This window comes from Atheta coriaria, unplaced genomic scaffold, assembly GCF_025399875.1.
Source record: "Atheta coriaria isolate IRGN ID8LTWV9N9 unplaced genomic scaffold, Caltech_Dcor_3.1 hic_scaffold_64_pilon, whole genome shotgun sequence".
Taxonomy (NCBI): domain Eukaryota; kingdom Metazoa; phylum Arthropoda; class Insecta; order Coleoptera; family Staphylinidae; genus Dalotia; species Dalotia coriaria.
Genome location: NW_027045506.1, coordinates 39,347 through 63,306, shown reverse-complemented (window position 1 = coordinate 63,306; position 23,960 = coordinate 39,347). Strand labels below are relative to the sequence as shown.

The 23,960-nt window shown below is 36.4% G+C and overlaps 3 protein-coding genes across 4 annotated transcripts in view; 2 read left to right on the top strand and 1 right to left on the bottom strand.

The window, feature by feature from the left end:
• The first annotated feature begins 12,750 nt into the window (after positions 1-12,750).
• Positions 12,751-14,639, top strand: LOC135802869 (forkhead box protein D1-like). Its single transcript, XM_065316491.1, has 2 exons — positions 12,751-14,108; positions 14,254-14,639. The coding sequence occupies exons 1-2, from the start codon at positions 13,118-13,120 to the stop codon at positions 14,397-14,399; spliced, it is 1,137 nt and encodes a 378-aa protein (XP_065172563.1). The 5' UTR covers positions 12,751-13,117; the 3' UTR covers positions 14,400-14,639.
• A 1,211-nt stretch (positions 14,640-15,850) lies between these two features.
• Positions 15,851-22,076, bottom strand: ACXD (Adenylyl cyclase X D). The gene is made up of 9 exons (XM_065316507.1): positions 21,868-22,076; positions 21,157-21,288; positions 20,448-21,076; positions 19,610-19,763; positions 19,029-19,550; positions 18,676-18,968; positions 18,015-18,522; positions 16,617-17,418; positions 15,851-16,558 (listed from the first exon to the last, which is right to left on the bottom strand). The coding sequence occupies exons 1-9, from the start codon at positions 21,970-21,972 to the stop codon at positions 16,272-16,274; spliced, it is 3,432 nt and encodes a 1,143-aa protein (XP_065172579.1). The 5' UTR covers positions 21,973-22,076; the 3' UTR covers positions 15,851-16,271.
• A 1,308-nt stretch (positions 22,077-23,384) lies between these two features.
• The window catches only part of hiw (MYC binding protein highwire), a 32,835-nt gene continuing 32,259 nt past the window's right edge, over positions 23,385-23,960 (top strand). For both annotated transcript variants that reach the window (XM_065316519.1, XM_065316518.1), the window contains exon 1: positions 23,385-23,792. In XM_065316519.1, the coding sequence (XP_065172591.1) occupies positions 23,695-23,792 (98 nt within the window). In that variant the 5' untranslated portion in view covers positions 23,385-23,694. The remainder of the gene's footprint in view (positions 23,793-23,960) is intronic.

Sequence of the window (23,960 nt, the reverse complement as noted above, 5' to 3'; positions counted from 1 at the left end):
ATCAACAGGATAGCGCAGGACAGGAAGTTTGCCAAATCGACGAAAATAAAAAGTCAAATTACATTTTTTTGTTGCTTAATTTGAATATGTAAAGAAATACTTAGGAACAACGAGTGTTGAAAGTGATACTTTTTGTATTTTCAATGAACAATCAGCGAATAATACTTTTTTGTATTTTTTTGCTTGGATTTTTACAAAACTCAGAAAATGCACAATTATCATAAATTATTAATATAAAAACATCTGTCATAGTAAAAATATTAAGAATATTTCATTAATAATAATATTATGCATTTTTCGTCGGAAAATTAAACATTTTTGAGGAAAATATTCTTTTAGTATAGAAATAAATAGAAAAAAATAATTTTGAGGTTAATTCTATCAAGTATCGACGAATTTCATACAAACTGCTTTTATACGACTAATATCTTCACTAAAATAGCTAAATTACCAGAAAAACCAAGAAAAACTCTATAACTTTCATACACAAGTGCAAAAAATCATAAATGTAACATTTTACAGTCAATATACTGCAATCTCCTCAGCAAAACAACAAATTTTGAAAGAAACTGAAAAATGTACGTTGAGGGGTTGAAAATCTCGACCTCAGCTCGTTTGTCATCGGCGTTGGCGTGTGTAGAAATTTTCAGCGAGCCGTCGCACATCGCCTCGTTTGTAACGCGCTTCCGCTTCGCCTTCAACTTCTTCGTCTTCTTCTTCTTGTGAGCATACGCAAACGCACACACACCACCCGCCTAATTAATACATCTATTTATACAGCGCATCCGAATCCGACGCGTACACAAAAAAGCAGCACGCAACAAAATAAAAATAAAATACGCGCTCGCGCTGCTGCCTTGAAATGATAATCACTCAAAACGATGATTCCACACACCGAGGCGATGACTTAATACTTTTATTATGCGCTCATCATGATGCGGACGACAAAAGCATTTGTTATGCGCGCTGCCACAGCGCGCCTGATCATTCCGAGAGGCTGAAATCGAGCCCGAAATTTTTCGAGTGCATTGTGAATCGAATTTTTCTTAATTTACGAGTGACACACCTACATTTATACAGGCGCAACTTGTGGATCTTGTGATGCGAATAAATCACATCCAAGTGGTTTTCATACCAGATGCTGCTTAACCACAGAAATGTAAAAATACGTAACGGGACAAGATTTCAAGTTGATACTTAAAAAAACGTCTCGAAATTAAATTAATAAATTTCAATCTATATCGCGTACGATGAAAATCAAAGATAAACACACATTAGAAAAGTGTTGACTTTGCATTAATGCATTTAAAATATTTTGTTTGCATTATGAATTTTCGCAATTTGCTAAATTTCATTTCAATTGCATTTTCGGCAATAGTTTGGTTTATCGTGTGCGAATGTGTGCGCCATTGTCGGCCATCGTTTATATAAATAATGAATAATTTGCATTAATATTTATTTTATTAAGGGTAAAAGTTGGCCGCGGCGTGTGCCCCCGTGTGTTTGATATCATAAATCATCAAAATACACATTAAAATCGCCCGACGTGTGGCGCGGTAAGTGCATATAAATTCATTTCGGATGCACTTTCCAACGAATCATATTTGTTATAACAACATTGAGCGCGCGCGAAACTTTATTTAGTTTGCTGCGGAAAATGTTAGCCTACCGCATCACAATTAAATTAACATTCAGCGCTCGGCGAAACCGAAGGATTTTACACTTTTAATTATGATTATAACAATAATAACGATTTGCATCAAATTACCTGTGTGGTAAAAACGTCCATTGCTAAAAATGAGGTTATGTTAATAAATTCCACACCAAGCGCGAAAGAAAACAGGAAAAAATATAAAAAAATAATTTTTATTGTTTAATTGATATGGTAACAGTAAATATAGGTATCAATTTATTATGTTCAGAACATATAATATACCGCAACTCAGAAAGCTGTGATTTTTGTATTTATTGCGTTAACTAAAAAAAATTGGTTATTTTTTTAATCAATTTTGATTTGTTTAATATGTCTCCATTCTAAGTAGAAGATTATTTATTAATCATATTGAAGCAATTTAAGGAAAAACACAAATTAAGGCAGAAAACAGTTAAAGTAATAAAATTCAGTTACTACTTAACCCAACTTAACCTAACCCTAGTACCTGATTTATTGCTGTTAATGTTCTTAGTTAACACAAAACTTAATTTTTATTTAAAATTTTGTTAAAGGCCACAAATGATTGATAAGACCACATTGCGCTAGGCGTTAGCTCATTTGCCACGCAATAACATTCAACACGACGCGACGACGCCGACATAAATTTAAAATAGACGCGCGACAGGACAAAAAAAAAGTGTTGGAAGCCTGAACAATCACCGCGAGAAGTTAATTGTACGTTAAATGTTTTGGACGCGGTTCAAAATATTTAAAAACGCTACTAAAGAGATCACACATCAAACTTGGCACGCACATAAATTTAAAACGGATTTTTTTTTTCATTTTCAATCCTGACGAGTGTGTTGCCTATACGTAAATATTAATTAAGCGTTATTATGTGGTGCGTACGAGTGGCGCAATCTTCGAGTAGCTCAACATCTCTATAGATGATTTCATCAAATCGTCAGATCATTAATTAATGATACGTTGTGACGTGTGGATGGAAAGCCGTTAACATTTCAATTAAGTTGAAATCAAGGTTGCTCGCCTTTGCTTGAGCCAAGCTGGCAGGTGGATAAAAGAAGTTATGACATGCTCACACGCCGTTTTGACACTAGCTACCATTGTGTCCGTGTGGAATTTACCACCAAATTAAGCGCACAAATGTTTTTAATCAATTTAAATACAGCGTGCTGTGTGTTTGGGGATTACGTGCTGACTTGTGTCTAACTCCGGGCACAAAAGACACACCACCTTCATTCAGGTACCTATGAATGCGGAGGGGAAATACGCGAGAGGAACCTGTCAACTTTGAATTTTTAAGCCATGTTTGCGTTTGGCAAATATTTAAGCCCGTAATCGAATTGACAAGTTAAACGTTTCATTGTCGCCGGAATGTCCGATTGATTGGCTTAAGTCGCGCTTAGGACCCAATGTTTGTCGAACGTGAGAAAACCACAATAACTGCAACTTAACTGAGCGCAACCTTCAACCGCATTTAATCGTGACAAGTGAATTCTGCTTATCTTGTTAAAATTTCCCTGAATATATTAACAGCAGAAGAGAAAAATGAAGAAAGCAAAATGGTCGATAAAATGCGTTTCCTGTCCGGTTCAGGAAGTTAGCCTTCTAGATTGTGCAAGATTGAATTACTGTTTGGGAATAATTTATAAGAGTTTGAAATTCCAACCGCGTTAGCACATTGCAAAAGTATCCGCTTTCGTTACGGCGTACAATGACTGCGTTAATTTGTCACTTCAGCATGCGAGTGAGTTTTTGGAGCGGCAGAGACAACATCTTCGGATGGATGCAGGTCGAAGGGTCTCGGTGGAAAAGCACGTACGTGAAACACATGTTTGTTTTTGAAGGACAACCCACCAGTCGAATCTGCTAGACATTCTGGCACCGAAATTACGAAATTTTTATTTTGTAAACTTGAAAAATGAAGTTAAAAGAGAAAAAAAAATACAACTTAAGTCGCAGGATTACCGTTATTAGTTAATTATTGAAAATCAAATTAATTTTTTTGTCATATAATTATTTAATATTCAATTATTTATTGATAATTAAACATTTAAGTTTCTTTTTTGGGAAATTATGAAACGACAGATTTAAATGTTTATAACTTTTTGTAAATTTATTTGTTTTGCAATATTGTCACACTGTTAGATGCAGAATTTTATTGATTACTATGATATAAAATTTAGTTAATCTGGGAAAAACAGTTTTTAAGTAATTAATTAATTTAGTTGTACTTGTACTACGCATGTAAACAGAAAATAACGTGAAATTTAATCTATAATTATTATTAATTCAAAAACCAATGAACTTATTTTAATATTTTCTTCATACATCCATACTCTATTAAATAATGCATCAACCATTGCAAAAGCTACATGAATATCATTAGTTTGTCAATAGTTTTAAGTCAATTTAATTAAACTCAGTGTGCGTATACGTTTTCGTTTGTTTTTGGAAAAATACTTTTGCCAGACAGCGTGGCACCACACACCGACAGGAAACTACCACCCGAAGACGCTGACGACCCTCATACATCATCCACACGCCGAAAACATAAAAACATAAAACTCCGACCTATTTAGAGGGCGACGTTAATCTATACTCATCATCGACCGACTTCCGAATGCTAATGAACTGTGAAAGAAAAACTCAAATAGAAGCCGCCTTGCGCTACAAACAAGCTACAAACTACACGAAACGGAATAAAACTTTCATAATGTTGTCGGTTGGCGGTGGGAGGTGGTATTTTGTTGTGTTAAGTTCCCATTTCGTATAAGAGATGAGAATTCAAGTTGATGCATTATATCAAAGTTCGCCGCTGTTAAACTTGCAAATTTGTAAGTTGCACACGACGCCAACGCACGCAAAGAGCAACATCTTCGAAAGTTGTGTGTGAATTTTAAAGTTAAACCAACCCAAGTTTCGCGTGGCTGTTATTGTTTACCAAGAAGCCGCCGCACACAACTTTGCCGCTGGCTAACTTTAGCAAAACAATGCGCGTTTAAAGATGTTCTAGGATATTTCCAGACTATTTTCATCATTATCGTTTTTCACTAATTATTTTAACATAGCAACCTTCTTTTATGTCCACCTTTTTTAAATCATCTTTATCATCATTTGTTAATATTTAATTAGTAAAAAATCAAGGATTAGATCATGTAAAATTGATTGAAGCAATTTTCAATATAATTACGATACTTCTTATTAATTGAAAGTATACGAAAGAAATGCACGAACAGAAAATTTCAAATTAAATAAAATAAATCCGAAATATGTCAAAAATTAGAAGAATTTATGGAACATAGCGGCACCTATGGAAGTAATCCTGAACTTTAGTATCGAAGACGCGTTTTGAATTGAGTAGTTGAATAGTTGGAAACTGTATTAATCTGTAGGCAGGAAACTGTATTTTTCGGTTCAACAACTTCTTGTACAAGTCTACTTATTTTCGAGCATAGATGGTGCTGTATGTTTCTAAACTAGTAAAAAATGACTATAAAAATTACAAATTGTCACGTCAATATTTTTCATTTTAGGCATTTTAGAACAAATGACGCTAATTATTGTGTGTAGGTATATTTCCCCAACTGTTAAAACAGAAAAAAAGGTACTCATGTAGAATAAATATGTCAAAGTACCGCGGCGGGCATGGCATATTTCAAGTTTCACTCGGCGCACACGCAAATGTGTGTCGTGTAAGCAGCCCGCGGTGCCCGGCGCGGCAATAACGCGAGAAATCCCAAGAATCATTCCGGGTATTTATTTATCCAAGACGGATAAAGCACCAGCGCGCCGGGTATCCATAAAAACGTTTCATGCGCGCTGTGCGTTTGCTTTGCTTTCGGTTTTGCGGACGGTTGAGAGAAAAGACACAAGAACGAAATTACTCTCGGTACTGGTAAACCGCACGAGTTCATTTTGTAATTTACATTCAATCACAGTAAATCGCATTGTTGTCTAAGTACAATTTCCACGTAATTATCAAATCGGCTTATCTCCAAGTAATTAACTAACGATTTATCGATATGTAATTAATTTAATTTTTGTCTTGTACTTACAAGTGTTTTTCTTATCATGATCGTGATAGAAACTAGATAAATCTACAATTAATGTACTACTCATGGTTTACAATGAAATAAAATCGCCACAAATTCGTATTTATTTGATGATTTTGAGACTTTTACAAACAATTTACGCACATCACGCTCCAAAGTCACTTAAACTCGGCGCGCAAGTTTATAAGCTTGGGCAGTAAACAATTAATGCAATATAACTAACCTATCACAAGAAATAAATTGTTAGTTCATTGCGGCTACGCTTGTAAACAATAGAAATTTCGAATAAATATTTCTTCCAATTACATACATATACATTTTACGCACATTTACACCATCGCAGTCTAAATATTTACGCCGAATTTCGAAATTGTTGCGGGCGTCGTTGTCGCAATAAAATGGCGATTCGGGAACACATGGTTCTGTTTCAAGTTCGGATGTAAGATGCAATAAAGGAAGTAGATGTTTGATGGCAGGGTAAAACTACCTACAGAGAGAGGTACTGCCAGGGTGGAAATATGTGCGGCACCGTTTGCAATCGGATAACGCAATGTTTATTATTCAGTCAGATGGGTCACAGGATGACAAGCGCCGCGACATCTTGGGAGGTCTCTGCTCTGGTTGTACCGCGGAGATTAAAGCGGATCGCGGCGTGACAGCGACGCGAGATCATCGCCGTCGCGTTTGGTTTTTGCCCTTTGCTTTCAGACATTTCTGGCGTCTCATTGAGACTTTCATTCATTGCCAGCGCACACCGAGGAATTAATGCACATTACGGTAGATAAAAGTCGCTTTGAAACGCACAACACACACGCATTTCATTTATATTCGCCGGCAGGCGTCGGGAGGCATTCCGAGAAAAACAAAACTTCTCGAAAAACATTAAATACCTTTTTAAAATACAAACAACATAATCCACACCACATCACATCATCCACTACAACACAAAAATGCCTTCTTTAGATTCAGTTTCAACAGATTAATAAACACACCACTAGACGAAATTAAATACAACATTGAATACAATAAAATAATTAAAATAGCAATAGAAAACGGATACACACAAACGCACGTAAACAAAATATACAATAAAATCATAAAACAAAATCACAACAAATCCACAACAAAACACAACACAAACACAACCATAGACAACACAAACACAACCACCAAATTCCATACATTCCACTACATAGACAAAGATACATATAACATCACAAAATTATTCAAAAACCATAGAATTGCCTATAAAACAAATCAAAAACTATTCAACAAACTACAAACGCACACAACACTAAACACAAACAAATACAATAACAGCGGCATCTATAAAATCACTTGTAACACATGCAATAGAATATATATAGGGAAAACTAACAGAAACATGAAAATCAGATACCAATCTCAATCTCAATTTGTTTATACTTGGAAGATGTGAATATTGGTTTAAACACATCCACTACTTGCATTTGTATATAATTAACACTTAATTCATGACCATGCAATAAATTTCCAACTAGAAGTTTTCCTAGATATTTTCCCAGACTTAAATTTTACTAATTTCAAGTTTTATTGGACATTATTGGTTGTTAGGTGGAATTTATTGTGATGAACTTGTTACTTATCAATGACGAAATCAGTGATCACTTAAACTTGGAACACGGAAAATATTTTGACACTTGAACGCGTTCAGCCCGGCGCCAAATTTATCGACAGGGCGAGACTTGACAACCAGCAACCACTAACCACACACGCGGTGGCTGAAGAAACAGACGTCGCAATCGACACAACGTTACAAAACAGAAACATCCCTTATCGTTGTGGGTGGCACATGCAAATTATGTTTGCACTCTAGTTTTACAACCTTCTACATTTTCAAACATCACGTGTATTTTGAATTCACTTGTGTTCCAATTTTACATAAGAATTTTTAAGATTACTCATAAATTGCTTACGGAAATTTGATTATTTTTTGAGGAATTAATGAAGCATCAAATTTTATATCATTTTGTACGTATTCGTATTCTACAAGTAGTTGTTAATAAGTCAAGCTGGAAAAAAATTCTAAAATTACACAAATTTACGTGTAATCTATAATATAAAAATGAATCGCAAAATGTGATGGTAAGCGCATAACTCAACAACGCCAAGACCAATTTGGCTAAATCTTTTTTTTTTTAATGTTCGTTAAAGTCTAAAGATGGTTTTTACGGCGAGAAAAATTCGAATAATTGCCGGGAACACTCTAAAGACAGCCCTTTTCTATAAGATAAAAGTTGGCATTGAAATTCAATCATAGTTATACTAATAGAAAGTATAGAAGTTTACTTTATTAATCTATTATTCTCGCGTTTATTATTCAGACGAACTAGATTATTCCGATGATCCAATGCCGGAAATATTTGGTTCATATGTAGGTACATTTCCGTGTACATACGTAGATATTGTAAATTCTAGATACATTTAGATAATTGACTACCTACAATCACAAGATCCGATAATTAAGCACAAAAAATGGATATGCACCATTTGATAAAATATTTTAAAGCGTTGCAAATTTGATTTAAACTTTGAAATTTCTGTTCGAAGCAAATTAGCCAAAATTTATGTGATCAAACTTAAGTAGCATCCTTGAAAATAATCAATAAAAACCGATAACACCGAAAACCACTTCTCCATTTTCTTATCCCACGACACAGCTTATCTGCTCAATATAAAAATACAGCAGTAAATAGGTGACAGACAGATGCCTCCTTGTAGGGGAGGATCGAACATGCAGATACCCAAAGCGCGTTGTTGTAAACAATAAACAAACCGTTTGTCTTTTTTCGTGATTAGGTACATGTAACATGTCACAGAATTGCTACCGCGTTGTAAGGAACGTTGAAGGATGGCTCAAAGTGTTGGCATTGAAACTTTCCAGGAGCAGCGTTTATCATCTCATCTTTTTTTTTATATAAAAATGTTATAAATATTTGCTGATTTAAAGATTAATAGCTACGTGAGAGTATTAATGCAGTGGCAGATCTAATCTATTTTGGTAGAAAGGTTAAATATAAAGCAAAAATGAGTCATTGTTAGAAAACGTGATTATTAAGCAATTTGAAATATTTATTTATTATAATTTTACGTGATTTTTGGATTTTACAATTTGTATTTGAGTTGACATGTTTCGCCCAGAGGGCATCTTCATAAACTTGCCCTCTGCCCTCTGCCCTCTGGGCGAAACATGTCAACTCAAATACAAATTGTAAAATCCAAAAATCACGTAAAATTATAATAAATAAATATTTCAAATATAAAAATGGATTACATATTCGCCAAAGAAAGTAATAAATTTATTAAGCAATTGTTTCAATGATTCATAAGGTTTAAGGTAGACTCTTTATTTAATCTCATAAAATTAGTCATTTAATCCTCTAAGCAATAGATAATCGATGTTAGATATTTTGTATTGTCAGTTTTCAGAGAATGGGTTTTGAGATCGATAGGAAGTGACGTTGGCGTTTTTTTCCATATGTAAATATAAATATTTCTAAATTAAATTTTTTTTAAATACATACCTACATAATAATCATGCAGTAATCGAAAAGTTAAAAACGAAAAACATAAACATTAAGTTGTTGTCAAATATTTAATAAAAAATGCCTATAATGCAATACAGGCAAAAGTTAGGTTAGTAAGTGTGGTTGCATACTGTGAGTCAATGCAATTTGCACAACATTTTTGTCACTTCAGCTTGATCACACGTTTTAGTTTTTCTGTTTAGGCAGAAAAAATTAAGACAAAATGTAGACGCAATCATCAGCGGTGCCAGACGATATCATTTTAATTATATAGGAAGCGCAAGTAAACGCGCCATGTTGAAAAGTTTGGTACAGTTTTCTACAGTTAGGGGAAAGTCGTACCGTCACGTAAGTCGTACCTCGGTCTTTTCTCTAACTTGAAGGCACTTTATGCAACTTAAAATGCTGTATTCGGACAGCATGAAATCATACTAGAAGCATATTCTTTAATCAGTTCCCGCCGAATCGGAATTAAGAAGTTATGCGCAAAAATAGTTTTGCTCCTCGTGCTCATCCAATTTCTCGTGGAGCTTGAAAGCATTGGTGGTCAGAAAAACACCACTAAATATGTGTTTCATGTTAAATATTAGTTAAACATCTATCCATGTATTGTTTTCTACATGGATTTTGTTAAATATTCCTTCTGATATATTGTTTAAGGTTGTTTTAACCGGGAAGCACATGTTTGCTAACTCGTACCCCTTTGCGTTTTTTAAGTCGTACCTATAGAACATATGGGACTCAAGGTTTCAGCTGCGCCACGAGGCGGCGCTACGGTTGCGCGCCGAAGATATTTTACTAGCGTGATGAGAACAGGGAAGATAGTATGACTCAGTGCCTCAAATGCAAAATTTGGTTGCATGACAAATGTGTTGGTGTGTCCAAACGAATACAAAATTCCTTGCAAATAAATACATTATTATTAAACTAATATATATTTTCATTTTGATATTACTTTGGCATAGGTACGACTTAGAGTATCGATGGTACGACTTAGGGTACCGGTTTGTTAAGTCGTACCGTTCACACATTTTTGTTAAATTGATGTTTTACAAAAATATAAACATTTCTGATTAATTTTTCTCTTTCGAATTAAAGCTATATTAACTAAAGCAGGTAAATATGTCAAAAAACTGACATTATGTTGCAAAACTTTCAATCTAGGGCCAATTGTATTTTAGAGGTACGACTTGGCCAACCATATTTGTTTAAAAAACGTATCAAAAAGTTTTAGCAAATTTTGAAATTTGATTGTAGGTAATACCTAATTGAGGCAAAAGTTAGGTTAGTTAGTATGGTTGCATACACTGAACTAACGCAATCTTCCCAAAACTTTATTCAGTTGTGCTTGATCACACGTTTTTGCTTCTTTTCTTAGGCAGCCAAAAACCGCCGCCATTGTTTCCAACAATTTGCTCACACATCATGTGTTTCCAACATTATGTCTACATATTTAACTAATATGCTTTGCTCAATATGCGCGCATATATCTGTTTTCATAGGAGCCATCCTCGACTCATAAAAGGACATAAAAGGGCTAATAAAGTCCACGATTGTATTCCGCATGATGCGTGCTCTGTGCGCGTAAAAGAGCGCAGTGCCTATCCGAATGGGCCCCCGGATGTTATAAATCACACGATTTAGGATAGCAAAAAGTCAGTTTTAGTGAAGACATTGTTTACATCCATCAGCGCAGCCGGCGCGCGCGCGCACGCGAGATGGTGAACCCGTTCGGTTGCGAGCGCGCACCAAAAACCAACACCACCGCGAACCCAAACCAGCAATACACGTATCCCGAGACTTCCAGAAAACGCTATTTTTGTAAAGCGTTTGAAAATTCCCACATTCATAACAGTCAAACACAAATCGCTCCAAATTCGAAATTCGCATCCGGCCCGCGTGATTTATTCGACTTTTAGCGATGAATCAAGCCTGAAATTCAGCAACAAGCAAATTTTTCATCATGCGATAAGATAAATATTTCAATTTTCACCTAAACGTCCTCAGTATTTCTCTATACCTTGCGTAATGCCCACATCGTTCGTAAGTCGATATTCAGCGACGACGAAACGACGCAACGACGCTCTCCCAGCTTAATTACGCACAAAAACGGCTTTAATTATAAACAAAGTTGTAACATTTTTTATGCGCTCCGCACACGCTCTCGCGAAGCAGAGAGAAGAGAGAGCAAGATTCGTGGGGCTCGCTTGGAAATGTGACGCCAGCACAATTGTATAAACTATAAACTATGTAAACGTAAACAAAACGTTCGGCGGCGGCGGCCGGCAGCGTACGGCGTGGTATTCACATGTGACTGGAATTGTTGCGTCGCGAGATGACTAGAGACACACTTCGCTCCCAAAAACACATTGTATACCTCGTACCAAGTTTTTGATGTCATTGCGCGCGTTTTTATTATTTCGCAAGCTGCTGGCCAGTGAGGCAATGTTGGCAAAATGTTGCGCGCACTAAAATTAGAAATATGAATGCTGTGAAAAAAAACGCAATCGTGGCAAGAATTTCCGTCTGGAAAACGTCGGCCCGCATGCTTCAACACCTTTGCCGGCCCGTGAGCGAGAACCATCCCCCGCTGATCGCGTAAACACTGCACGCGCTGGAAAAAATACCTTTATGGCTTTCGCCGTGCCGCTCGCCAGACTTTAATCGGATATAAATTTAGATTGTACATTGAGCAGAAGCACAACTTGGAAACCTTTTCACGTAAATACGTTTACACCGATATTAAGCGATAATTTCACAATTTATATAAAAAGCATGACTTAGGTCACTTTAATTGCACACGCATAAAAAATATCAGCATAAAACTTGGTTGGCATTTAACTTTTTCGCGGTGTGTAAATTGAGTTGATTTTAAGAGTTTACAAAGTGCGCATGCGCGTCACGCTTAAACGATGCTGACGAGCAACTCCCAGTCCCGCCTCTTGTTGTAAGAGGCGTTGAGCATCACGTTCGCCAAACAACGCTGACTCATGGCATCAGTTTAAGATTAAAACTTCTAATTAACAAATTATGTTCATTTTGGTCTTTTAAAGCTTACTCATCTAAAGTTAATTGCGTTAAAGTTTTCAGCTGGTCATAAATAAGCTGACGTTGGTATAAGTTGAGTAGCATTTTGAATCGAGTGACTTAGGATGTATTTTTGACGTTGTTGATGATTTAGCAATAAAATTCGTGCTGATTAGTTGAATTGGTGATGAATGGAGTGCATTACGGTGTGGTTGGCGCTGAGACAGAAGAGGAGTGCGTATGGAAATCATCCCAATTCCCACTCTCCTCAGCTCATTAACTCGCCGAGAGCGCACATGCACGCGGCGCGCCGCTGCTCAGCCAAAAGAAACAGCAAAACGCGTCGCCTCCGAGGGAAGAGACGCGACGACGCGGAATCAACTTTGCTCGTGCGCGCCACTCTCAGTACGATCGGTAGCGACTTTGCGTCAACATTAACTCCACTTATCTTCAACTTTTGAAATTTTTTCCACCAAATCTCCATCGGTCGCACAAAAGACGAATAAAACCAATCCGAACGGACGCGCACCACCGCCGCGGCGACTTGTACTTGAATCGTGTAAATTGTGCTGTGCCGCGCCGCAGCCGCCATCCGAATTGTTTGTATATAAAACTTTTGTATACAATATACATAATATTTGTGCGTTCTCCGCGCCGGGATAGGCGTATCAAATGTTTGCGCGAGCAATACGAAAAGTCACTGGAAGAAAACTCGTGTTTGGAATCGCGTAAATGTTTACGGCGTAAAAACACAATCTGCATATACATATATTTACATCACCATCGCGCGCATTATGATGAAGGATCAGCAGTTGACTGAGGTCAGCGGTGCCAGCCAGTTGCAGCCCGTCCTGCATCAGAGCATCAACATTCAGCAGACGTTGCATCACCTGCATCTGCATCAACATTCAGTCATTTTGTCAACCGATCAACAGAGTCAAGTGCAGCAACAACAGCAACATCATGCCTCCCCACAAATGGACGACAATATCCCCGAGAGTACCGCTGTGGATGATTGCAAACCATCATCGGAGAAGAAAGCAGGCATGCGACGACAAGAGAAACCCCCTTATAGTTACATTGCGTTGATTGTGATGGCGATACAGAATTCGCCAAGCAAACGATTGACGCTGAGCGAAATCTACAACTTTCTACAACAACGCTTTGCGTTCTTCAGAGGCTCCTACCAGGGATGGAAGAATTCAGTAAGACATAATCTCTCGTTGAATGAGTGTTTCATCAAGTTACCTAAAGGGTTAGGTCGTCCTGGTAAGGGTCATTACTGGACGATTGACCCAGCGAGTGAAGTCATGTTTGAAGAAGGCTCCTTCCGACGGAGACCGCGTGGTTTTCGGCGTAAATGTCAAGCGATGAAGCCACAATACAATCCGGGTTATTTCAATCAAGTGGGTTGTGTGGTCAGTGGTCAACCGAGTGGTTATGACCCGGCGGGGGTCGTACCTTCACAGGATTACAATGCTTGTGTGTACAACACGCCTCCAACTCAGGTGTCGGCTGTGACCGCGTCACACCTGAGCACCTATGACTATCAGGTGTATCAACAGTGCGATCGTGATTGGGCACCGCCGCCGCAAGGTCTACTACCTACCTATCCGGATTCTTCTCTGTCTACCGCTTATATGAAGGCACCGATGAGTCCGATCCAGGAGCACCATCAAGATGGTATCACACCACCTCCACCATCTTCAGGTCCGCCATCATCCGTCGTTGATTTTCAAACGTACAACTTCCAGTACGGTCTACCGTCGAACGCTGGCTCTGAACGTAAGTGAAATTGTTTCTGGCGCCTTGTTGCAGTTGTAACCCTAGACTTGACGTGACATTTGACATTTTTGACGCACACGTGTCAAATTGGGTGGGCAGACATTACCGTGGAGTTAATTGCACGTTTACTCTTTTGTTTTCATAGTGATGCGTACGGGACAGTCGTTGCACTGTGACAGGAAGCCGTACTTGTCACCGCCGCCGCCATCTTCATCAGCGCCGTCGTCGTTGCCGTCACCGCCGACAACGACCAACAACTTCTATGAGCATCAAGTCAAATATATGCAATAGGAAATCGAATACTCGACCATTTTGTACATACTATTACGTATTTATTAATTACTTATGATTAATATTAGAGTTTTACCAAAAAATACAACTAGTGTTACCAAAAAATTTGAAGTTCGAGATCAATTAGATGTAATTTCAACGATTATGATTATTATTACTCGATATAAGTTTGTTGTGTATGATTAAGTTAAGTCTTAGAGCTTAGGTTAAGTCTAAATCAATAAACAGTCGTTTTTCAAATTGCTTGCTCAAGTTTTTTAAGTTGCTGCACACTTTGCTCAGCTCGACCTGCGCCGTCATTATCGTAAAATTTCAAGTTTTCCAAGTGTGCGCCCCGACGAGGTAAGTATTCGCCGCATAAATCTTAAAAACCACTCCAAAAGCAAGACCCACTTGAACTCACGTTTCAAAAATTCACGACGTAATCCGTAATCGACGTAAAACAAACGCTGTGATTCACCTAAATCGGTACAATGTAAATTTTTCCGCATTCTAGGAATCACATTTTTATAAATAGGAATTTGTGGTTTTTGTTATGATATCATTTTCATTCAAAAATATATTTGATGGCTATGAATGAATATTACACGCTGGATTCGGAAGGAAGGATGATTGCATTGATTTCCGTATTATTTCCGAATTTGTGCGCCTCATGATGTGACTTAACGGATTCGCAGCGGTTACATGACCGCAAATGGGAGTATATATAGCGTGTGACATTATGGAAACTGGATGCGATAACATGCGTAATCGACCACAGCATTAATTTCACGTTTAAGAATAAACAATGCGATATCGACATCTTAATTATTGCGTACAAAGGCGAAACGTACACCGCGAGGTAACTCAAGTAGAGAATATTCATGTTTCCAGCACGATTTCAGCCGAGATTAGAAATATTATGCGCGTGTGTATAATCAGCGGGAAAAATATGGGCCGAAATATGTTTGGAATTTGTAAAAATGAGCGGCGATAATGGGGCATAACTTAGCCGGCGCGATGAATGCGATGTGAATGTTTTTTGATCCAGCGGCGTGCGGGTGCTGCTAAATGGAAGGCGCGGTTATAAATAGTGAGTAATTGAGCCGAACACGAAAAGGAGTCGCTGTTCGGGATTCGTGCTCCTGCTGGATGCGAGTTACGAGCTGTTGACGACGGCACTCTAGCGCGCACGCTGACAGCCATTCCGAGAGCAGCCCGGCGCGATAATTTGCCAGCGCTGATTTTAAGTAGTCGCACACAGAGAGTAGATTATCGCGTCGCTCGAACAAATCGCTCACTTGTTGGACACGTTTTCATAGTGAGCGGAATTTCCATGTTGCGTGAACTGTCATAAAACAGAGCATAAAAATAGCGGTGGAGAAGAGTAATTTATCATGTCAGGCTGAATATTATTAGGAAAATTACAGTTACCTGCAATTTTTGTTGTAAACACAACATTCAAACAAAAATTTCATTTGCCAAGATGTATTTACAGTAAATTAAATATAGGTAAATCTTGCTAGTTAATCAATAATTATTACTGGAATCGTATTATTTCGCAGAGTTCAATTAACCTTTTTACCTTTAAAAAAAAATATGATGTTACATCTGATATGTACGTACGTACGCAACCAGTTATCCAATTCGTACTTTTGCTTAATTTTGGAAAAACTTTAATATCACAATTATTTATCAATAAATAATTAAAAATTTATATTTAACAGCAACTTTTATAGCTAATAAATAGTTGTAATTCATAATAATTGTTAAAATTCCTCTTGATTTCTATAAAAACATATAAACTGAGGTTATGTGGTACGCGTATAGCAACTTCTTTGTCTTTTACATAATGATAAATCAATATTCTACCTACTTCACATGATTCTATATCTAATCTTCCTCATCAAATATAGTAGTCCTAATAATATCACCGTTCATATCCAGATCCAGAAAATATGTGTTTAACATGCCTTTTCCTTTGACATCTTGATACTTGTTAAACGTGCAGCTTATGTTATTACGCCTAAACACCATTTCGGTACTCTCAGCGACTTGAATCTTTCCGGGTTCACCGCATGAATCCATGCGTGATGCAAGATTAACACAATCACCCCAAATGTCATAATGTGGTTTATTAGTGCCCACAACACCAGCTGTGAGCCTTCCATCGCAGATTCCTAAAAAGATAATTGATTAATTTATTTAATCATTAATTTATTTATGTAAATTGCTAACCGATTCTCAGCGAGTAATTTCGCGCCATTTCTTTATTATGTTCCTTGACCGATTTCAAAATGTCCGCTGCAAAATCCGCCAAATCAATCAAGTTTGTATCAGATGCCATACGTTTGCGTGAACGCACACCAAACTCAGCAGCTTCCTCAGATTTCTCCGTCCATAATTTCTTACCGGGCGCCAATCCAGAACACGCAACGTATGTCTTTAAATTTGCCAACTTAATCTTCTCTATTTTACCCTTATACTTATCAGATAGAAGTATACGGTCAAAATCTGATATTATCTGATTCATTATAACCATGTATAGTTTCTCTTCGTCATCCGGCAGAGGGTTTGAATCGATAACAGTTGCAAACATGACTGCAACTGTCTCATAGCGTTCGTAGTATAATTTCTGCCTATTTTTATCGCCTTTGCGCTTCAAATACTTACGCGCTACATCATAAGGCATCACATTTTCCAACAAATGCAGTATTTCTTTGCGCGCTTCCACCGATGACGCCTTGTCTTGAATTAATTGCAAATGCCATTTGTAATCCAACCGATTGAGATAATCCGCTTGACGGTCGATGCAATGTAGAGTTGTGGTGAGGAAGATAATGTTGATGATGTGAGCGACGGGTGGCTGCATCATGTAGTGGAAGGACGGTTCGTTGTTAAAGTAATCGTAGGCATAGATCCATATCCACAAACAGTACATGGCAGTGACAATTGTTCCATAGAGGAATTTGATCCACATGTGTATGTTGAGAAAGAGAAAGCTCATAATCAATATTAAATTGATTATTTCCGTGATATTCTGGAAGCAAAAAAGCGAATGTGAGTTTTTTTAAAATTTTTATATATAGCAAGGAAAATAAACTTTACTTTTTGTCGCAAAAATTGCACTTACAGCGTGAAAATAAGGAATAAAAATTGTTTTTTTTATTAAAAACTAGCTTTTACCCGCGACTTCGTCCCGGTAGTGTTTAATAACAATGTAATTCGTTTTTGCTCTCTTGTCCTAGACATAGTATGAGGCAATTCTATCAATAAGATTCACAATTTTATTTTAAAGAAATTAATTATATAAAGAATTGCTAATAATGCACTTCAGCGCGCCATCTCGGATTCAACTATTTAACTATAACTATGATTGAATCTCAATACCAACTTTTATCCTATAGAAAAGGGCTGTCTTTAGGGTTTTCCCGGCAATTATTAGAATTTTTCTCGCCGTAAAAACCATCCTTGGACTTTAACAAACATTAAAAAAAAAGAATTGGCCAGATGGGTGTAGGCGTTGTTGAGTTATGCGCTTACCAACATATTTTGTGATTCATTTTTATATTATAGACTTCTATAACTAAGTCATATTCAACAGCTAGTTATAAAATAGAAATAAAATAATCTTACCCATGGTTGTAGGCATTTTTCATTCTCCTCCATTGTAATAGTTCGATGTGGATCTTCCAATAATTTAAAGTTATGGTAGTCGCAGTGTATCAATTCAATGACAAAGCAGGCAATGAAAATCGCACTTAAAACCCCATACACTGTGATTCTAAGCAGAGTACTCTTAGCAAACACGTTGGAAATTTTATAATATGTACGGGGAAGTGTGTCACCAATTTCCAAATTGTCAGCTTCTTCGTTAATCGGGCCATGGTGTGTGCGCCGAGGTAGCAATAATATAGGTGCAAGAAGCGACAGCGCCAATGCGGTGAAAATGCTAAGCAGCGTTGTATAATGCCATTCCGGTAGCGCAAGAAAACGAATTACAATAAAGCAAAGTAGAACCAGTAAAACACTGACTATGTAATATTTATACAGTGGATCATCCTGTAATATATAGCTGCGCTCAGTCTGGCAGTTTTTAAACACCAAAAATAACGGATTGATTTGCTCTTCTTTGAACCATTGTCTGAAATTAATCAATAATCATGTGTAATGTTTGTAAATTACAAGTTATATATTATAACTAATTGCCTATTTTGCCAGATTATATTCTAACCTTCAAAATTTATTTTTAAGGTTAGAATCTTATACCAGCGGCAACAAATATGAAAATACTAACTGATATTTAGTTAGTGGCATCTTTTTAATTTCTTCCTTGATTGTATCATCCGTAGTCTCTTCATACTTGCTGAATTCTTCCATACTAGTGACCTGCCCGGATCGTCGCTCACTATCTTTACGTGGTTCTTTTTTTGGTTTCTTGGTATTTTGCTCTTCTATCAGCGGTCGAGTATCAATGCTGACATTTTTATTAAATCGACTTGATTTGATTCGCGATGATCGTGAACTTGTACATGTGCTTTTAATATCGTAAGCAATCGCACAATCATAAACGTCTGTGACGTCCGTCATCTAAATAACAAATTTATTATCATTTTTAATATCAAAACGTTGTATCTAATGCTTTCATACCTCTTCGGGTGTTATAACGTAAGTCATCGTTGTGCTCGACGCTAATTTCTTATGAAATTCAATTGCATTTGTTTTATAAACAAAATAAACGTCAGTGGAATCAGTTGAGTCAGTTGAATCTTTCTTCTCTATGTGTTTCATGGGACCAGCAGTGCCAAGTGATGGATCAAGCGCCACCAATGCTTTGCGCCTCATCAACTCGTCCATCGTTGCCTGTGTGATGTGAATTTTGCCAGTGAAACCAGTGCTTTCCATCGTGTTGGCCAGTTCAACGTCTTTCGACCAAATCTCAAACTGCCATTTGGTGCGTCCGATGAGAGTTGAGTAGATGTTGCCAGTATGGATACCAATTCGCATGTTGAGATCAATATTGTAACCTTTTGCGACGACTTTAATTCGTTTGATCATTTTCAATCCAAGTTGCACACACGCGTTAGCGTGGTCGGAATTCCGCTCGGGTTCTAAACCAGACACGCAATAGTAACAATCACCTAAGAATTTAATTCGCATCACGTGCAACTTCTACAATTAAAAGATGATAAAGTTAGTAGTGGAGTATTGGAAGCTTCGATAATACTTACTTCTGAATCTTCGTCGAAACCACCAAATAAATCGTCTAGGACTTGTACAAATTGAGAAGCGGGAGTGATTTGCGTTGTCATTGCTGTGTAATTCACGATGTCCGCGTATAGAATTGTTACGTTCTTATGGGGCTTAATAATCTTCTTCATGTTCCTATGAACAAAGATTAAAATTAAAATCAATTATTCTGGGAAATATTATAAATGTAAATATCAGTTTGTTTGTTACGGTTTCTGGCAAAAACTCCTCAATCAATTTTTATACAACTATAATATAAAAATGAATCGCAAAATGTGTTGGAAAGCGCATAACTCAATAACGCCTTGACCAATTTGGCCAATTCTTTTTTTAAATGTTCGTTAATGTCCAATGATGGCTTTTACGGCGAGCAAAATTCGAATAATTGCCGGGAAAACCCTAAAGACCCTTTTCTATAGGATACAAGTTGGCATTGAGATTCAATCATAGTTATAGTTAAATAGTTGAATCCGAGATGGCGTGCTAAAGTGCATTATTAGCAATTCTTTATATAATTAATTTCTTTAAAATAAAATTGCGAATCTTATTGATAGAATTGACACATACTATGTCTAGAACAAGAGAGTAAAAACGAATTACATTTTTATTAAACACTACCAAGACGAAGTCGCGGGCAAAAGCTAGATATTATGTAGGTAAATTCACTATTTTATTTTAATAAAATGAGAATTGCACTTATCGCCGCCTCTGATTGAATTATTCTACTATCAATTTCATCCCTTATTTATCACTCTTTAAACCTCAATTTCTTATATTTTAATAATTACCGTGTTACTTTCTTATACATAAATAACTTACTCAAATGGTTTGGTAATTGTGCCATTCATGTGTTCCTGCAGAAAACTCAACTTTGTTTTCTTAGGGTCATTCGGCTCCTTCTCATATAAAGCCAGTGGCAGAATAGCTTCCAACAAATTCCGCTGCTGTTCCTGCTGGCCTTTGAGTTGAATCTTCTCAATCGTCTGATCCTTCTTCACCAAGAAACTCCTTCTATTCATAATTTCATTCATGTAGCGAAAGTAACATCCCATTGCGTTAATGCAACCGAAATAAAGCAATTCGATCGCTAGTTTGCGCATAAGTGCGCCGGTTTCAAAGTCTCGAAACGTAATGGTTCCACAAATCGTCAGGTGTGTCACGGTCACTATTGCTCCGGTTATAATTGCTGTCATCATTTCCTCAAACGCAAAAAATATATAGCACGCAATAATTAAATGAGTGGTAAAAGGTGTTCGCATATTTTCATCATATTGCAGGTAATGATACAGCGGTAGGAAGGTATCCAGTGCGTAGATTCCTACATACGCGACAAAAGAAGCAATAACTATCTTTGTTTCTTCAATGAAAAAGATGGCTATAAGTGGTATCACTGCTGTGATGCCATAGCAGTATATATCAGGTGTGATGTCTTCTAAAACATGGTCGTACTAAAATTGTATTCAAGGATAAATTTGGTTAGACATAATTTTTTATTTGATGAGTATATGTTGTAGGCAACTATACTTACGTTTTCAAAGTATATGACCAGGGAATACGATGTGCTTAGTAAAAATTGCAAGATGAGAAAAAGTGAAAAGTAACCATATTGTAGGCGACGAATGTATTTCTTGTACAACTCTTCAAATAGTACAAACTGATTCTAAAATATGTAAATTAATACAAAATCAATTAGAGATTATTTCTAGAATTGATATGATGTTAACTAGAAAAACGCGTGTTCACAATTGAATTCAAGTACTTAGATAGATTAAGATTGCAAAATTTAAGGAAAAGCATTTTTTTGAGATAATTGGGTGTTGCTACTGATAGCAGTGTAAAGTGTACTCTGAAATATACACTATTAAAATGATTGCAATGGTTGCATATATTCGCAGCACAGCTGACACTGACAGTTGAAAGTATACCTACTATTCATAACCTATTTGTAACTAACATAACTATATATTGATTGCAAAAGAACTGATCTAGCTATATTTTGTATTCTTGTAATCTTGTATGAATATGATTTCATATTGCTGTGAATTAGGTACATATTTGAATTTAATAACTCCCTAAACTTTGAGACTTTCATGGTAACATATGACAAAATCCAAAATTCTGCACAATATCTTGGGTTATATATGCGAGTAACTAATAAAAAGTGAATATTTATTATTCCAACTAATATTGTAACTATCTGTTGTTATTCTTTATAAATACTCAATAAATTTTTACATACCCTTAGATAATCCAAACTCCATCTTGGAGAAGGGTTATGTTGATCCGCCTTTTCTTCGAATGATTCCTCGAAAGTAAATCGCGCGGAAACACTCTCTTCGTCCATTTTTTTTAAAGTTCACATTAATTATAACTCACAACAATCTCGATACGCGTGACTGCCAAACACCAGCATTACGTGCGGAATAGACAATTGTGCTAAGCTATAATTGTGGCTATAAGCGTAGTATTAATTGTTTTCTTATCAATTAAGGTAGATAAAATTTATTTATCTCAACCATCGTTGAATCACCAAAATTTTATAATCGCTAGTGTTACCTAGTGGTGGACAGTCACACTAGCCAGTATATTCTAAAAATAGCTTATCTTGGAGTAGGGCGCCATCTTACGTAGAAAGGAATAACTATTACTGCCAAGTTTAATGGAAATATGAAGAACTGGAAGAACTAGAATATTTAGCCACTAACAGGTGAGTGTGTTTTACACCACGCCTATCATGTTTACCTGTAGAATGTCTACTATTGGTTAAGGTTATTAATGGCGTTTATTATCTATTGTTGCAGACAATTGATTTATGTATTTTTGTTTGTACAATTAACGACTTAAAAGTTTATTTTAGTAATATATTTGTTTTAGAATTCAGTCTCTGTTCATTCTTTGAAGAAGTGTTGTTTTTACGCATAATTTCACGCATTACTTTTTTCATTTTCTATAATTAAAAACGCAACAAATAGCACATATATTCTTATAGAACAAACCATCAATGACATTCATTTTATGAAATGAATAAAATATTGCGTAAGTTTATAAGAATTGGTATTAGCATGTAGTAATAATTTAATTAGTAGTAGTAATTTCTTAGAAATCTATATATAAGAAATCGTATATAAAAGAAAAATATTATAGTTTTAGATTAATATAGTAATACATAATCTATATTTGTGAACAGGACGCAAAAGGAGTTTTATTATTTATGTAATTTTCTTTTCGTGTTGCGAACTGCAAAAGTCAACTGTTTTAATTATAAAATACGGCCATTTTGTATAGTCACAGTAAGCAACGCCCACAATGTAAAACCACGCCAACGCTGCTTTTCGTTTTATTAATAATGTGCTTTCAATTCAAGCACATTAAGCGAGAGTTATTTTTAATCTTCCTGCTTCAGGTTATTTTGAAAGTTGTATGCACTTTACTTTTGTGCAGCTAATACTGAGGGCGCTGCAACTGCTAAAGCTCCTTTTACACTACCAGTTTCATTCAATTTCAAATTGAAATGTTTATTAACCTGTAAATATCCGTTAAACAAATCGTTGGTAATTTTTAAATAACACATCATACATTTTATAATTTAGTATATTAAAGCCAATATATTAATAATATGATACGAAAAGCTGCAGAACGTAATGTGAGCTTTTGCCAAGCTTTGACGCATGCGTTATGAAGTCGTGAACAGATGCCGAACGACCCGAATCCACAGAATTTGCGTTTGCGCCACTCGCGCCTTCGTTCTAAAAGCTCTCTTGCACTGGCAGCAGTCAGCTGTTGTTTCCGTGCGCTGAGCGCGATTAAATAAGAAAGCGTTACCGTGTCCGCCGTAATAATGCTCTTTATTAAGTGAAAGACGTGAATCGGTGCAATTTTCTTTCTTGTTTCGCTTTGGTTTGATCGTATTTCGCACGCATGCATGCGGGATATCGATTTCAGTGCGCTGCGAACGAGGGTGAATGGGGTGAACGATGTGAATCATCCCCCACGGTTGTTGTATTTATATACACATATCAAGGTGCAAAAAATGCCAGAAATGTAGTGACTGTCGTTCAATCTCACAATGGTTTATTTTAAAGACACGATGAACATGCTTCCCGAACCGGAACAGTTCGAGAAGTGTTTTCACGAGTTATTTCGTCTTCATCCAGATAATCAAAGGTAACGAAATTAAGTCAAGAAATAGAATTAATTTATTTTTATTGACTGTAGGCTATAACTGACTGAAACGAATTTTTTAAATACATAATTCTGTTTTAATTTAATGATAATTAAGATATAACTGTGCCGCCAAAAACGCACATTTCTTAAATTAACGCGTGACGCGCA